Here is a 17,904-nt window from a genome sequence, read left to right as displayed (position 1 = left end):
AAAAAGTGAGATGCCTGTGTCATTGCACACTTTCCTGATAGTGTGCATGTGGCCTTTTGGCTCTCTCTGTGTTTCCTTCCTGCCAAATGTTCTGCCTTGGCTGTATCTTTATAGTAGTATATGTTCTCCTGCTCACACCATCTCCAGGCCTGTTACTCTGTTTCAATAGGTGTGAGCCTCAGCAGCGATTTCATTGCTGGCTTCTGCGGTGAGACGGAAGACGATCACCAGCAGACAGTCTCCCTACTGCGAGCAGTCCGCTATAACATGGGCTTCCTTTTTGCCTACAGCATGAGGGCGGTAAGTCCTGGTCAGGGTTAATGGGCTTCTATGACTTCTTCCTGCTATGAACATTAGAATCAAAGTGCTGAGGGCAAGTGGCTCTCCTCTTTGTAAATGAATAATAGTATGTACAGACTTAAGCGAGAAAGGAGTGGGCAGTTGCCAGAAGGGTTACCCAGCTTCTCTCCAAATAGCTATCTCTAAACCTGCAAAAATATCTGTTTTATCTAAATCGGCTAATTAATATAAATATCCCACCTTCCTTTAAAAGTTGCCCTCTATACCAAATGTGCCCCTTCCTGGAATAACAAGCATTTCTAGTTTGATTTTGTTTGTTTGCTTTTCTAGATGATACGTTGATTTGAACTTTTCTTTTTTTCCATAAAACAGGAATACCTAGTTTAATAAGAACATATTCTCAACAATTTTTGGTGGCAATTGGAAGGCTGCTGGGTGCTGATCCTTGAGTGTGTGTGCATTATAAACAACATCCTTCTGGAACGGTGTTCCCTACTGTGAAACACCAGCCCATTCCTTCCTCCCAACCCAAACGTAGCATACTATTTTTTGTCCTAGAGTGCTTTCAGTGAAAAAAAGATTTTAGCTCCATAGTTACTCCAATTCTTCATATATTTGTGTTATCAGGAGCACTAGTATAATGCTGCATGGTTTGCTACATTATTTGGAAATCAATGGCTAATAGTGTAATTAGTTTAAATTGAATGGCTATTAGTGTAACAAACTGTGACTATTTAAAACAAGCATTTACAATGTAACGGATCTCGCCTTTGGGACCATATAAAGTATTTAGCCAAGCATCATATTATCCTGGGTGCTGCCACATCTACCGTTCGTTAACATAGCACAGCATTGCGAAGTACTTGCAATTTTATGGCAGGATGCCATTCCTGCCAGAACGGGGTATGAAGGCCATAAACGCAGGCAGGAGTTGTTTGGATCTCCTGTAATCACAGGAAGCGCTTGTCTGTTTGCTCAAATGTTGTAGCCCGTTTAAAGCACTGGATCGGAACGAAATACGTTCACGTGCTGGGCAGCAAACACTGGTGTGCTTGTATGCACAGTTGGGCCGATAGTGAGAATTTATTTATTTATTTATTTATGCGATTTTATATAGCGCGAACTTTACCCGAAGGTGTCAGAGCGCTTTACATAGGACCCAGTTTCAACCATAAGGACTGATGGTTACATTCGGAAAAACAGATTTGCAAATTTTTGACTTACATAAGAACCAGTTGAAAACATACGGACTTAGGATTACATGCGTTACAAAAAAAGGTACAAACAGAAAAAATTGCAAATGTACAAGAGATAGTCACACAAGGAGGAGATACAAATGGATAAACTCTAGGCATATACTAGAGATATCTCTATCTACTTAGGGAGGGGATACACATGGATATACTCTAAGAGTCACAGAGGAATGGTAGAGAGCACAGCGGACTCCTGCATAAGCTAGTGAATAGAGTTATCTCTATATACATAGGGAAGGGGTAAGACTGGATATACTCTAAAAGTCACATAGGAATGGAAGAGAGCAAAGCGGACTACTGCATGTCCTAGTGATTAGAGTTATCTCTATATACATAGGGAAGGGATACACATGGAAATACTCTAAAAGTCACATAGGAGACTAGTCATTAGAGTTCTCTCTATATACATAGGAAGGGATAAGACCGGATATACTCTAATGGACACATAGGAATGGTAGAGAGTACAAAGGTCTACTGCATACACTAGTGATTAGAGTTATCTCTATATACATAGGGAGGGGATAAGACTGGATATACTAAAGAGTCACATAGGCAAGGTATATGTTGCAAGGTCTAAAGCAAATACCATTGATTAGAGTTATTACAATAAGTCAAAGAGCAGAGTTCCATAAGTGTGGATGCAGTCACAGAACAGAGAAGGCATCCCTGTGTGATGAGGAAAGTATGCCAGGATGGCAGAGACCATCAGTTGTGCTCACCGGGTGCTTCATTTTCGAAAATGTACATCAGTATGTACCACTGTTGCCAATACAGTGAGTCTGGCAACACCCGGCCATGTGCAACAGGACACCCAGAAAAACTGCTAGAGGGGAGTGTGAGCCTGTAGTGCAGGGGGCAACAAGAGGAACTTCTGACAAGTCCTTGGGCACTCCGACGAGCCTCCCACGAACTCGTGTAGCAGCTGCAGTGCAGAGCTACAAACTCTCTGAACGTTGAGATGGTTATCTGAAGCAGAGGCTTGGCACGTACAAACAGCCTCGCTTACTTAAATCTAGCTCCCAGAACCTCCTATGCATCCCCCGAGTTAGGAAAGCTCGACTCGGGGGAAGATCCTTTACGGTTAGGGCTGCCATGCTTTGGAAAACTCTGCCCAACGCCATGCGACAAATCACCTCTGATACCATTTTTAGGACATCAATTAAAACTTGACTTTTTAATCTGGAGTAACCGGCTAGACTTTCTGCTGTTCGCAAGTGATCCTGCAAGCCACCTGTTGCTATAGCGCTGGGACACCTCCTAGGAGGTAGCTGTTTGCGCTCTATAAATAACAGTATTATTATGGTTATAACAACTACTACATCTGTATTTAATTCTTGCTATCTACACACAGTATCAGGTTGTTTCTTGCACGATAGCCTACCTGTAATGTTGTGAAAATAACATGCAAACAAGCCTCACATGATGCGAAAAAAGGCTGGCGTATGTGCAGTGTAACTCACTACACGGCCTTCGCTTCAACCCTCCCATCCTGATACGTGAACTATAACTAAGAGAACCAAACATAAGAATTACCTCTAAAAACATCTACATTAATAAAAATAACACAAGTAAACATGTTGTTTTACCTTTGCTCTATATTGTGTTGCATAGTACTTCAACTGGATTTATATAGTGTTTATGACCCATGGCGAGAGGTTGTAGTGCTTCACATGTTGATCTCTTGTACCTGCAGGGCACCTAATGAGGATATTATACTCCTCCTCGCTTATGTGTCTCTGTGAGAATGCACAGTGTGCTTCCATGTACATTGCTCTAAAGTTTTCAGAATTCGTTAGAGTGAAAGGTAATTAGCATGCTTGATGACATCATGGGAAGTAATGTCATGTGAGATGTTGACATCAATAGCATAGCAATGGGCATTAGTTAAATGATAAAGCAATCACAATGAATGAACATTAACAGAACACCACCACAGCTCACTAAATTAGGTAGATGAATAGCTGATGGAAGCTGTGGAGCTCAACTCCGATTGTAGTGTCATACACCCATCCGTTTGTTAACCATTTAATGTGTCTTATTTCCCACATACTGTACCACCCTTGTCCTTCTTCCCTGTTTGTATACCTCATGTGTCTGTGGAAGTGGCTCCGGGGCAGTGCCTAGGGATTCTAAAACCGATGTACTATCGACAGTTTGGCATCTGTTGCGGAGCCTGACCGAGTCAGAGTTACCTACTATTCGTGCCTCATCGCTACACAAAAGGAGAAGTCCCTAGGAGCCGCTCTCACCAGCCAAGCCTTAAACGGCATTTAGCCATTGGTTCTAGCCATACCAAGCAGGCGTGACATTAATACTGATGTGGGTGAAATCAACCTGCTCTCAAACTGTGTCTCTCACAATGAGAGAGATCTGATATTCCTGAGTTTTGCAGCGTGAATCTTTCTGGATTCACTATGCTGTGCATATTCCGCCATCTTGTGGTTGGAGTCGGAAAGTGCTTTGTATTTTTTTTTTTTGTGGGAGGTTGCGAACCTGATCTCCCTGGTGAGGCTACAACCCCCATCGCGTGTGTGCAGGCTCTCAGATTATTTTTTCCGCCATGGAGATCGGAGTTGCGCTGAAGACGTCTCGGATGGGACAGCAGCAGAGGCTGGCAAGAAAGGAGAGCCCACCAGAAAACCCTCGAGAGGGGGGGTACCAGAGCAAGTACTGTGTTCGCTGCCAGAATGCAGTCTCCAGGTATTTGGGGGTATTCTCCACAGGGAGCTGATTGTTCATCCGGCCATGAGGTAAAAATTTGCTCTTTTTTATTAATTAGACTAGGAGCAAAACACGGATGACTTGCTCTGGGTACCAGCATGATTAATTAAACTATGAGCAAACCACGGATGATTTGCTCCAGGTACCAGCAGAGAGCCTTAAATAAAGAAGCACGGCCACTCCTTTTATTTTCAAGGTTGGTTTTTCCAACACAGCTACTGTGTAGTGCCTAAGGCAGTGTGCCATGGTGCTGTTTAATTGTACGATTCATTACTGAACCATACTTCTTAGTTGTGCTAGGTTGGAGACGCACAACACACACATGCAGCAACCTCTGGTAATGGGACAGGGGCTGTTTGCACATTACGTGCGTGTCTTTCACTACTTTACCATATGAATTCCAATCGTTGGGAAAGAGGTGGAAACGCACAACTGTGCCTCTTCCACACAGCACAACAACTCTGGGAACCATTCATTTCCAAATTAAAAACCCTGTTCAGAGCATTGCGACCGCGTAAAATTAGCAAGCAATGCCTACAGGCACGGAACCGAACAGAGCCCCTGAGGTAGGGGGCAAAGGTGTTACTTATAATATTCAACATCTAATTTTCCAGGTGTGATACTAACAGGGCTAGGGCGTAAATGTAACGCTCTATGCTTATAGTTAAAAAACAAAGGGAAAAAAGGAGGCATGGGGTTTTTTCTCACTTGGCACAAGCCTTAACAGATAACCCAAATGATTCTCAGGCCTGCATCATAAAGGGGCCTATACCTAAAAGTTCTCCTGCACAAACGGGGAGAAAATCTAAGAGGTCTCTTTACAGAACAACAAATATCTGGCCAGAGCACTTCGAGAGGGGCGCCATATGCTGCTCACGTCTCGGCAGAAGGGAAGGGCCATAAAACCCCCCCACTCCACTTCAAAGTGGGCGCAAGGGATTCTTCAGAGTTAGTCAATCCTCCGTCCATAAATCATTAGCTTATCTCCAAAAGCGCATTCCTGTAATGCTCTCTGAAGAGCAGGCAGAGGCCCTGGAATTTGGAACAGGGGCCCCAGCAAAAAAAAACAAGTAGCAAAAGAAAGATAAAAAAACAGAGACAAGAAAGGCAGAGCAAGGAAGAAAACACAAAATAAAGGACAGAGCGCGAGAGGGGAGGGGGAAGGGAGAGAGAGAGCGCCAGGAAGGCGCCTAGGATATGCCAGAAGTGGTTTATGAAGACATCATTGTGAACAATCAGTGATATGTGTTCTATGATAGAAGTTCCGCCTTGCCCCCACCTACAGCCTCTCTGGAGCCATGGCGTGTCTGCAGAAGATTGCCTTAGCTCATTACTGCAATTATTTTGCTCTGACTGTGTCTCAGACGGAAAAAAAATCTTTAGAAATGTTGAAAATTAAGCCTGTAAAGAGGCAGTCCCACAGACAGCGAACAACAAAAAAAAAAACGTTCTGCAAATATTTTGCAGCCTTTACCATTGATATAGCCGAGGCCTGAAACGGCACCTCTGGGAGAATTTATGGCATTCTCGGAGGGCTGTCACACCAACAATGGGCTCATATGAGAGTCAGCTGCACCGCTCGCAGGCGCCGCTGTCTGCTCTCACTGGCTGACGAGACAGGGGGGGGGGGGGAGGGGGGGGAATAGAGGGGTCCCCTGGCGGAGAGTAGTCCTGGGTCCGCGTGCCTATAAGTGTAACCTTCCGCGCTTGAAAGAATCTGTTTTCTCCACGGAATGTGTGCTGAAATGTTTCAGAAACAAAGTTTAACTTTCTTGATCAATGGATTGCGTAGAAGACACCCGTACTTCATTACTGCTGAGGTTTTTGAACGCTCATGCTGTCTTGGTATATTTTAAGTTATATCTGCATCGACTTTCGGATATTTTGGAAATGTATCCCACAACAGCTCAGCTAAAGTCGCGGACTTCTCAGCGCTATATCAAAAACTAATTACGCGGTCCTATTGTGACCGAGAACATTAAACCAGAAAATCTGGCTACACCATCTGCATGTCTATGCAACATCTTTAGCTAACATGAAGAGGGTAGTTTGACCACTGCCACTCAGAAACGCTTAAATGGGGTACTACTTTTATTTTTTTCAATGCAGATTCTAAAATGGGTATGATTGTCAGTCTCTGAATGCCTCTCCTTTAATTTGAAAGGGAGTACTCGAGGGGCAGCCATCGTCGAGAGCAAACACAGAGGACTGCCGTTCCCTGAGGTTCAGGGGATGTCTGGCTATCCAGTTGCTTCCTCAATGGAACCAGCCTCCAACTGCTCTTATGAAACAACCGCGCGCGCTTTGTAAACATTGCCCAGATGCCGCACGTGCGTCTTTCGCGTGTGCGCACAAGGCTGGGAATGACAATTCCGAAAAGATGGGCGCTCGAGCCAGCCTGATACATGGCATGAGCCTCGAGCTGACTTTCTTCCATGCTGTCACCGTGACGGTGATGACCTAACTGGACGCCTCGGAAAGTGAATTTCCCATGAGCCCAATGGAAGTGCTCGCAGCATGCGCCGCAATCAGCTCCCAGCCAGCAGTGAGGAGGACGCGCCGCGCCCGACAAAAGCACTGCTCTATGGTGAACACGCACACCATCTGGAATGCATTACACGGCCACCCTGACAGCTCCTAATTAAGATTAATGCACTTCCGAGCACGTAACCGCAGGAAAAATGCCCAAGATGGCGCCGGAAAATTACAACTGCCCAATAGCATCAAGACTACTAAAAATACATCACCGCGAAGACAAATCACCATTCAGATAATAAAAAAAAGTCAGGAATGTGTCTTTCCAGAGCCCCTAACACACTTTTTTTTCTTTCTGTACTAATAGGATCTCGGCGCTCCGCCCCGAGCCCTAAAAAAGGAAATATGTTCGTTACCTAGTACCAGGGCTATCAAATATAGTGCATAGCCCCTCTGTAACATAACGCAAAGGACCAAAAGACGCGCTACAATCCTTTGCCACTATTTGTAGACGCTCAAGGCAATTAAAGAAATAGTAAGCAGCAGGTCTCAATATAACCAATGCTGCTGCCTCCAACAAGCATTAACACGTGTGCCAGGGCACATTTTATCGCAGCTGCAAGATGAATCAGCTGCCTCACATTTATGGAGCAAAAGTGATACAGATCACGTACACGCAAAATGCCCTGGATTACTCCAAGAACTGCGAAGTTTTTGACTGAGGGGAAAAAATGTAACAGTTCAGGAGTAACCTATGCTGGCGCATCAGACACGCATTAACACGTGGGCCAGGGAAGAATCTATCGCAAAATATGCATACAGATTACCAGTGACTACGGCCACTTTCAAAGTATTATTGTCCTGCTGCAGGGTACTGCAGCCGTCAGAATCAAAAGGGTGTTCACACCACAAGGTAGCGCACAAAATTGCAGCTTTGCCTATGGTGCCCCTGCAACCTCTAACGTGGCAAGGCTATTTAAAATTCCTGCTACAGGGGTCCAAATAAATAGCATTAATCTTGCACACATAAATACAGAGGCTGGGGGTACATGTGGACAAGTACATACAGCCATGTACCTTTCGCTTACAAGGGTTGAACCCATAAAGGGCAGAGTAAAAAAAAAAAAAATACATCGAGGTTGCATTTGTATGCACCCAAGACATATACAGTCAGCCCTTATTGCAGCTCAAACATTGGAACACATCCCCACATAATAATACCCACATAAAAGGTGGGTCATACATATCATATGTATGGGTATGTATATCTTGGGCGCATATATATATATATATAGCAAGGGTTTTTTCAAAGTAGAGGATACATATAGAAATATATCCATGAAGAAAACACTACATAAATAAAAATAAATAAAAAAATAAAAAAATTATAAGCACCGACCGACCGACCGACCTGCGCCTGATCCAAGACCACCTCTCCTTCAGGAAGAAGCTCAAGACCTGGCTGTTCGAGCAGTAACGGCACCCCCCCCCCACCTAGCGCCTTGAGACCCTACGGGTGAGTAGTGCGCTCTATAAATGACCTGATTGATTGATTGAAGCATGTGTATATAGGGTTGTATGTACACATATATATATTCGTACAAGGGTATGTAGAGGTGTAGGGATGTGTACAATTTTCGAATAGCACTATATATATAAAGGTATATCTACAGAGGTGTATATGTATGTTCGAGGCATATGGGCTGCAGATGGTACATTTATGAATAGATCGCCATCTGGTGTTGGGCTCGGATGATTGCACTTTGTTTTTCTTCTGGAGAAGTCTTTGTCGTCATAGGTGACTCCTCCTCTCGGTGTTAGTGCGCATGGGCATCGGCTCCATCCTTAGATTGTTTTTTTCCGCCATCGGGTTCGGATGAGGATCGAAGCGCTCCGGACCGACTTCAACAAAGAAGGTTATAACCGGCGCGTATTCCTTTCCAAATCGACGGTATCGTTATCGAACGCGACTTCACTCCATACCGACGCGATTCGAAGGACGACGACTACGAGAAACTCGACGTAGTCCAGCCCGGGGTCCATGGAAAGGACTCCATTCAAAAAATGTCCAACGTGTGGTGCTAAGTTCCCACACAAGGACCTACACGAAGTGTGCAACCTCTGCTTGTCCCCTGAACACGAATCCAGGGACTGTGAGGCCTGTGCAGCGTTCTCGTCAAAGTCGACGATTAGAAACCGTCGAGCCCGAAGACACGAGGTATCGAGAATGCAGTCACAAGCAATCCCGGAGCTGTTCGAGGACCAGCACCCAGAAGAGGAGGAAGAAGAGGCCGACGAGGCGGGGTCAGAAGCGGACGAGTCCGACGTCGAGGAAATCGACGTCCAACAAACTGTGAGTGACGACGTCCCTTTACCGAAAAACAGACCCCGCACGGTGTCGACCCCGCCCTCGAGCCCGGTCAGACAACCGAAAAAAGTTTCCAACGCCCCGCCTTCGAGCCCGGCAACGAAACAGAAACCGAAACACTCGGTCCCCCATCATAGTGGTTCCGGTTCCGATAAACCGACCACATCGACACCGAAGCACCAGGTCAAGGAAAGCTCGAAGTCGAAGCAGTCCATGTCGACACCGAAGCACGCTTCGGCGCCGAAAACACCCTCGACACCGGGGACATCTTCGATACCGAAGAAGTCGGATCCGAACAAAACTTCGGCACCGAAAATACAAATGGACATTTCAAAGAAAAAACACCTTTCGGAACCGAAAACTGCGGTACCGACACAGGAACACGGAACGGATCCTAAACAAAAGACTTTGTTTATTGACCCAAAGACTGGCAAGGTAGTCACAGAACTACCTAAAAAGAGGAAACATGAACATTTGGACGACAAGGCTCATCCAAAGAAGAGAACAATGGGGACGAATACAACTCCTCCCCCTTCTCCCAAACCTCACACACCATCTTCGCCTCTTCCTCACAATAGGCCAGATATTCCTCCCACACGTCCATCTACACCTACAACAGATGGAGAGAGTGACACAGGGGAGGGGGGACACCCTGGGGATGATGAGGACACAATCCCAGAGGAGGCAGACCCATGGGAGGAGTATAATGTGGGATCAGGTAATGATACCGACCTTGAGTCATATCCCTCAAAACCTTCACCTCCTGATGACAATACTGGGTTTGCACAACTCATTACTAGAGCAGCAACATTTCATAAGGTAGACCTACATACAGAACCTCTAGTACAGGACTTCTTATTAGAGACACTACCTACTGCACAAAAAACATCAGGAACACTACCAATGCTAAAAGGCCTTCTCAGTCATACATCAGAGATATTCAAAGACCCAGTGAGGGCTAGGGTATTGAACCCAAGAATTGATAAAAAATATAGGGCAGCTCCAAAAGACCCAATATACATTAAGGGACAAATTCCTCTAGACTCACTAGTGGTCACAAACGCTCGCAAGAGAGCAAACTCTTTATCTACAGGAAAAGCGCCACCTCCTGACAAAGAGTCTAAACTAATAGATGCCTCTGGCAAGAGAGTAGCATCTCAAGCGGCAAACAGTTGGCGCATAGCTAATACGCAAGCACTACTTGCAAGGTATGACAGAGCGCATTATGATGAGTTAGAAACGCTCATCAAACATCTCCCTAAAGAACATCAAAAGAGAGCTGATCAACTTATACAAGAAGGGAAGTTAATTACTAACACTTCAATAAAGTGCGCCCTAGACGCGGCAGAAACTGCGGCAAGGTCGACAAATACAAGCATCATGTTAAGGAGACATGCATGGCTCAGAGTGTCAGGATTCAAACAAGAGGTACAAACCTCGTTACTTAACCAACCTTTTGATGGGAAAACACTTTTTGGCACAGGGACAGATGAGGCCCTAGAAAAAATGAAAAAGGATACAGAAACGGCTAAATCAATGGGAGCATTGCAACAGCCGACACAAAGAGGTTCCTTTCGTAGATCCACCTATAGAGGAGGATCCAAAAGTACAGGTACAAACCAACAGCAAACCTCTTTTACACCTACATCACCCAGAGGTAATTCTAGAGGTGGATACAGGGGTAACAACAACAAGGGTAGAGGTCGCGGAAACAACAACAACCGCAACTCTCCAACCCCAAAACAGTGACTTCATAGAGCTTCCCCCAGACCATATAACACCGGTAGGGGGACGCCTATCACAGTTCCTACCTGTCTGGGAAAACATCACATCAGACAAGTGGGTAAGACAAATTATCCAACATGGTTATTGCCTAGAACTCACAGCTACCCCACCAAACATCCCCCCCAAACAGCGTCCAATGAAACAAGATCACCTGACACTGTTAAAACAGGAAGTAATATCACTGCTAGAAAAGCATGCCATAGAGAAGGTTCCACAGCACCAACAGGGAACAGGAGTATACTCCCTATACTTCCTAATCCCCAAAAAGGACGGGTCTCTAAGGCCAATACTGGACCTAAGACCTCTCAACGCATACATAAATTCGGAACATTTCCACATGGTCACGCTCCAACAAGTACTTCCTTTACTGAAGAAAGGGGACTTTCTTTCTACACTGGATCTAAAAGACGCTTACTTTCATATCCCTATTCACAAAGCCCACAGGAAATACCTCAGGTTTGTGGTAGAAGGACAACATTATCAGTTCAAAGTCCTCCCATTTGGTGTCACGACGGCACCAAGGGTGTTCACAAAATGCCTGGCAGTGGTAGCAGCTCACCTAAGAAGACAACAAATTCATGTCTTCCCATACTTGGACGACTGGCTAATAAAAGCCAGGTCGCAAGAGGAGTGTCTGCAACACACACAAAAGACAATTCAGCTACTACACCAGCTAGGGTTCACGGTGAACTACACAAAGTCACACCTACAACCAAACAAAGTTCAACAATATCTGGGGGCTACCATAGACACAGAAAAAGCCAAAGTGTACCCCAACCCAATCAGAGTCCAAGCAATGCTTACAATCATTCAGAGATTTCAGCCACAACACTCACTAACAGCAAGAGTGTTCATGCAGCTATTAGGCATGATGTCATCCTGCATACTGCTAATACCATATGCAAAACTACAAATGCGTCCGCTACAAGAATGCTTAGCGACACAGTGGAATCAGGCTCAAGGACAGATTACGGATCTGGTGTTGGTAGACGACCGCACACACCGCTCTCTGAAGTGGTGGAACAGAACAAACATTACCAAGGGGCGGTCGTTCCTAGAGCCAATTCCACAGGTGACAATAACAGCAGACGCATCGCTCACCGGATGGGGAGCACATATGGACAAATACACAGTACAAGGAAGGTGGAGTGTGCAGGGAAGAACACTGCACATCAACTATCTAGAACTACTGGCAGTGTTTCTAGCATTGAAAGCCTTTCAGATACATGTTATCCACAAAGCAGTCCTGATCAGAACAGACAACATGACAGCAATGTATTATATTCAAAAACAGGGGGGGACGCACTCTCTCCAATTATCCAGACTAGCACAGGAAATTTGGAGATGGGCCATTCCTCAAAACATCTATCTGTTAGCCGAACACCTACCAGGAGTTCAAAACCAGATAGCAGACATCTTAAGCAGACAGTCGGAACAAATACACGAATGGGAACTGCACCAACAAATACTACAGCCATTCTTCCAAAGATGGGGACAACCAGAGATAGACCTATTTGCCACTCATCAGAACGCAAAATGCCAAAGCTTCGCGTCCAGGTACCCACATCACCTGTCGCAGGGCAATGCGTTATGGATAAATTGGTCCAACAAATTTGCATACGCTTTTCCCCCTCTCCCACTAATCCCATTAGTGGTCAGGAAACTGCAACAACATTCAATGACCATGATACTAGTAGCACCCACGTGGGCAAGACAGCCGTGGTTCACCACGCTCCTGCAACTCTCACAAGTGCCACATCAAAAGCTACGAATTCTACCCATGCACCTTACACAGAACCATGGAGAAATAATGCACCCAGATCCAACTCAATTGAACTTAGCGATCTGGCTCCTGAAATCCTAGAATTTGGGTACTTAGATCTCCCCCCAAATTGCATGGAAATAATTAAACAAGCGAGACGTCCAACCACCAGAGCATGCTATGCAGCTAAGTGGAAGAGGTTTGCTATACACTGTACTAATAACAATATCAACCCTCTAGACGTATCAACAAGGGAGATTATTTGCTACTTGTTACACTTACAGCAATGTAATCTAGCGTACACATCTATCAGAGTACATCTAGCAGCTATAGCAGCATACCTACAAAACAGGCAACGCATATCACTGTTCAGAGTACCAGCGATAAAAGCATTCATGGAAGGTCTTAAAAGAGTCATTCCACCAAGATTACCACCTTCCCCAGTCTGGAACCTCAACGTAGTACTCACCAGACTAATGGGACCACCCTTCGAACCTATGCATAGGTGCGAAATACAATTCCTTACATGGAAGGTGGCATTCCTTATAGCCATTACCTCACTCAGAAGAGTAAGCGAGCTACAGGCATTAACAATACAAGAACCATTCCTACAGATACACCAGAATAAAGTGGTTCTTAGAACAAACCCAAAGTTCTTGCCTAAAGTAATTTCAGCATTCCACATCAATCAGCCAGTGGAATTACCAGTCTTCTTTCCAAAGCCACAGACGGTGGCAGAAAGGGCTCTACATACACTAGATGTTAAAAGAGCCATTTTGTACTACATAGAAAGAACACAAGACTTCAGGAAAACTAAACAACTATTTGTAGCATTTTCCCCAACACATAAGGGCAATCCTATCTCTAAAGCAGGCATCGCAAGATGGATTGTAAGATGTATACAAATATGTTACATTAAAGCAAAGAGAACATTAACTGTTCCTCCTAGAGCTCATTCCACAAGAAAACTAGGAGCATCTATGGCATTCTTAGGGAACATTCCCCTAGATGACATATGTAGAGCAGCAACTTGGTCTACACCACATACATTCACAAAGCACTACTGTGTTGATGTACAGGCTGCACAACAAGCCAGAGTGGGCCAAGCTGTATTAAAAACTCTATTTCAGACAGTTGCGACAGACACTGGTGACCACCGCTAGGGAGGTAACTGCTGTACAATCTATTCATAAATGTACCATCTGCAGCCCATATGCCTCGAACGGAATATGCTACTTACCAGTATGCATCTGTTCTTGGCATAGAGGGCTGCAGAGTGGTACATGCCCTCCCTGCCTCCCCGGAAACCTGTGTCTGTCCCAACATTATCTTATTTAGATACATTTACATGGGCATATCTTTATGTACTACACTACACTACTCCATCTAACCCTACTATGGCAAAACAATCTAAGGATGGAGCCGATGCCCATGCGCACTAACACCGAGAGGAGGAGTCACCTATGACGACAAAGACTTCTCCAGAAGAAAAACAAAGTGCAATCATCCGAGCCCAACACCAGATGGCGATCTATTCATAAATGTACCACTCTGCAGCCCTCTATGCCAAGAACAGATGCATACTGGTAAGTAGCATATTCCATATACATATATTGGTGTCTAAAGGTGTACGTAGGTATAGGGGTAGGTATGCGGACATATACGCTCCACTTAACAGTAACACTCAGCGCATGGCGCCTGTGTGTGCTGCAGATAGGGCACTATGCATACCATAAGCACACTGTTACTTCTAAGGGGCATTGGGTTCTCACTGAGCAAGACTGCAAACCCAAAAATGCATGCTCATATCTACGCACGCTACACAGCATTCTTTCACTTGCAGCACAACGTTATGTTTGCGTCATTAAACAAGGGTGATTCAACTTCGCTACATGGGCTGATCACCATGAGATGGGTGGGTTTACCACAACCACACTCACCTCACACAAAACCATGACACTACAACATTATGGTTGCTTCAATAACAAAGGTGATTCGATCTTTACTAAAGGGGCTGATCACCATGAGAGGGGTGGGTTTACCACAACCACACTCACCTCACACAAAACCATGACAGTACAACATTATGGTTGCTTCAATAACAAAGGTGATTCGATCTTTACTAAAGGGGCTGATCACCATGAGAGGGGTGGGTTTACCACAACCACACTCACCTCACACAAGACTTTGGCAGTACAACACTATGGTTGCTTCAATAACAAGGGTGATTCTACTTCACTAATTGGGCGGATCACCATGAGAGGGGTGGGTTTACCACAACCACACTCACCTCACGCAAAGCGTTGGCAGTACAACGTTATGGTTGCTTTAGTAGCAAGGGTGACTCAACTTCACTAGATGGGCTGATCACCATGAGAGGGGTGGGCTTAGCGCAACCACACTTACCTCACACACACTATGGGCGTGGCAAGCCCAAAAGGTGGAAGTCTTCTCCTACCACAGAGACTGATCTTCACACCATAAGGGAGCCGGCAGCTCTCCGTGGGGAGTTGGCCACCGATTACTATCAGAAAGCCAACAACTGAGGTTCACCGCGGCCTTTCTGAACACCATAAGGAAGCTGGGGGGGCTCTTCCATGGAGTTCACCAACACTTCCAAAGGCATCCCATATGGCCGGCCTACTGCGGTTCGCCGCGACCATAAAAATTCGCCAACTACAGTGGGAGGGCGCACACCCTACCACCACGTACTGCACATACAGTCACACAAACGCAATCAGAGCAATACCTCAAACATTGCATATGCCTACCCTACAACAAGTAGGTTGACTGGGATTATGTAGGAAGACATACCCCGCATGTAGCCCAACATGGGCGGGACCTCCTACGCATCACAAGGTAGAAGGACAAACGCAGCACGCACCTAACGACGGCGTGTTGCCGTTACAGCTACCATTACCATCCATAAGGCCAGAATGAACACAAGCAAGGTGCAGTTCTTCAGGTTAGAAACTACACATGGTCTGCACACAGCACAGTGAAAAGTTACGGTATTTCTCCTTGCACAGAATCACAAGGGAGCGCAATACCAAATAACACTGGGCAAATAGCCTAATTAAAATTACGAGACCATTCGCAAGTAGTTAGCCAGAGGGCCCACTGTGCCCGACACACTAAAAGGGTCATCACCTTACTTAAACCCAGTGGCCAAACTAAGTCCAGGACAACTTCTCCTGTACAAATCAATATTTTGATAGACCACATGGGGGGGGGGGGGGAGTATACTTCGTAACGAAGGGATAAGCGTACACATGTGTGGGCCTCGGCATCAAAATATATATATTAGATATATAGCTGATATAGCAGTGGGTACGTTTATATCTACAAGCAAAGGCAGATAATAGGGTAAGGCCGTTCTTTCCTCCACCCTCTTTTCTCTCCTAACAACATTAACTGGACGCATAAGCAGGCAATAGCGCCCATGTTCTACAATACCATAAAAAATAAATGGAAGGGTGGTAACAAATTTCAACAGGGCATCAGCATAACCCTGCAGTGGTCTGAGCTACCAAGGTGAGCATCAGGCAGGAAATACGTACTCCCGTAAATAAGCCAGGCACCCCAAAAACCATTAAGCATTTTCTACTTATGGTAGTAAAAACCGGCCCATTGCATCAAAAAAAAAAAAAGAATAAAGGAAGCTTGTGGTTGGTAATGACCATTTTAAAAATAGCACGCACAAAATATAACAAGGAAATCAGGTGGTAGCCTAGACAAGGATGAATGGGTCTAGGACGTTTAACCTTTTGAATAAAACATCCAAGGGGGTTGTTCCTGGTCGCAGGTAACATTACTAAAACAAATACAAATTAATACGCAAAGTAGTACGTATATGGGTACTTTCCCTCGAAGGAAAGCCGTAAGGATACCTACTATGTAAACAGGTAGGGCAATAACTAGCAGGAGGGGCATTGCCCCACTCTGCCAGAAAGAAGGGTGCAACAATAGCCTTCCTGGCTAACACACCCTTCAAAGACATATGCCTGGCGGCAACATGGGCTTCAGTGCACACGTTCACGAAGCGCTACGTTGTGGATATACAAGTAAACAAGGAAGCACAAGTCAAACACAAAGTGCTTCAACATATATTCAACTATCAACGCTCATCTTCCACCCAGCCACCACAAACGTAAGTAAACCGCTACAAAGTCTATGCACAGCATAGTGAATCCAGAAAGATTCACGCTGCAAAACGAATAGTTTCTTACCTGTCGGTGTAGTTTTGCAGCTTGAAGATCTTTCTGGATTCACTAGCGAACCCACCCACCTCCGCCAGAAAGATGAGGCTGGAGGAGCAGGTGGATATATATATATATATATATATATATATATATATATATATGTATGTATATATAGATGTTTGCATAAGTATGTAGGCACATACATGCAAGAAAAAACAAAAACAAAAAAACAGGTGTGTACATGTCAATATGTATATAATATTTAGAGAGATAGTCACCTTTTAAAAATCAACAAGTGTCCCTGCACTCTCAGTCCCTTAGGCTATATATATATTTAAAACTTATTAAGCAATGCAACAAAATTGCAAGGCAGAAGGGGAAAAAATAATCTGAGAGCCTGCATACACACGATGGGGGTTGTAGCCTCACCAGGGAGATCAGGTTCGCAACCTCCCACAAAAAAAGGAAAAAAGAAAAATACAAAGCACTTTCCGACTCCAACCACAAGATGGCGGAATATGCACAGCATAGTGAATCCAGAAAGATCTTCAAGCTGCAAAACTACACCGACAGGTAAGAAACTATTCGTTCTCTCGCTGGGGATGATAATGGGTCACTCTAGATTCCCCATTTGGTTTCTCTGCTCTGAGAAGCTGGCTACACTTTGGGGCCTTCTGTGAGAACGGCATGTTCAGATCCCCTCTGCTCTGTGAGAATCCACAGCTGAAACAGGTCTGCGTGTGGTAGGTCACACAAGCAAATTTACTTTTGACACCATAGTTACCATGGAACTTTGGCACAATTTGACTGCGCATGTGGACACGGTGACCGATCTGACAATTCATCTTCAAATTTAGCAGAGGATTAATTGATCCATAGTCGTAAAGTGTTATTTAACACTACATGCCAAACTGATTTTTTAAAATATGAAGCTAACACCCCCACTCTTACTAACCAAGCCATGCCCCTGTCCACACAGGCTACACCACAGTCAAACATTTTTTCAACTAACCATTCGCCCACAGTGCAGCGTGTTAC

At 44.9% G+C, this 17,904-nt stretch overlaps 1 protein-coding gene across 2 annotated transcripts in view; it reads left to right on the top strand.

The window, feature by feature from the left end:
* CDK5RAP1 (CDK5RAP1 mitochondrial tRNA methylthiotransferase) overlaps positions 1 to 17,904 on the top strand; it is a 236,214-nt gene that overhangs the window by 175,652 nt on the left and 42,658 nt on the right. For both annotated transcript variants that reach the window (XM_078652079.1, XM_078652080.1), the window contains one exon: positions 170 to 300. In XM_078652079.1, coding sequence (XP_078508205.1) covers positions 170 to 300 — 131 coding nt within the window. The remainder of the gene's footprint in view (positions 1 to 169; positions 301 to 17,904) is intronic.

Source organism: Lissotriton helveticus, chromosome 7 (genome assembly GCF_964261635.1).
Source record: "Lissotriton helveticus chromosome 7, aLisHel1.1, whole genome shotgun sequence".
NCBI classification, from domain to species: Eukaryota; Metazoa; Chordata; class Amphibia; order Caudata; family Salamandridae; genus Lissotriton; species Lissotriton helveticus.
The sequence above is the reverse complement of the archived record's forward strand: the minus strand, read 5'-3'. Positions and strand labels throughout refer to the sequence as shown.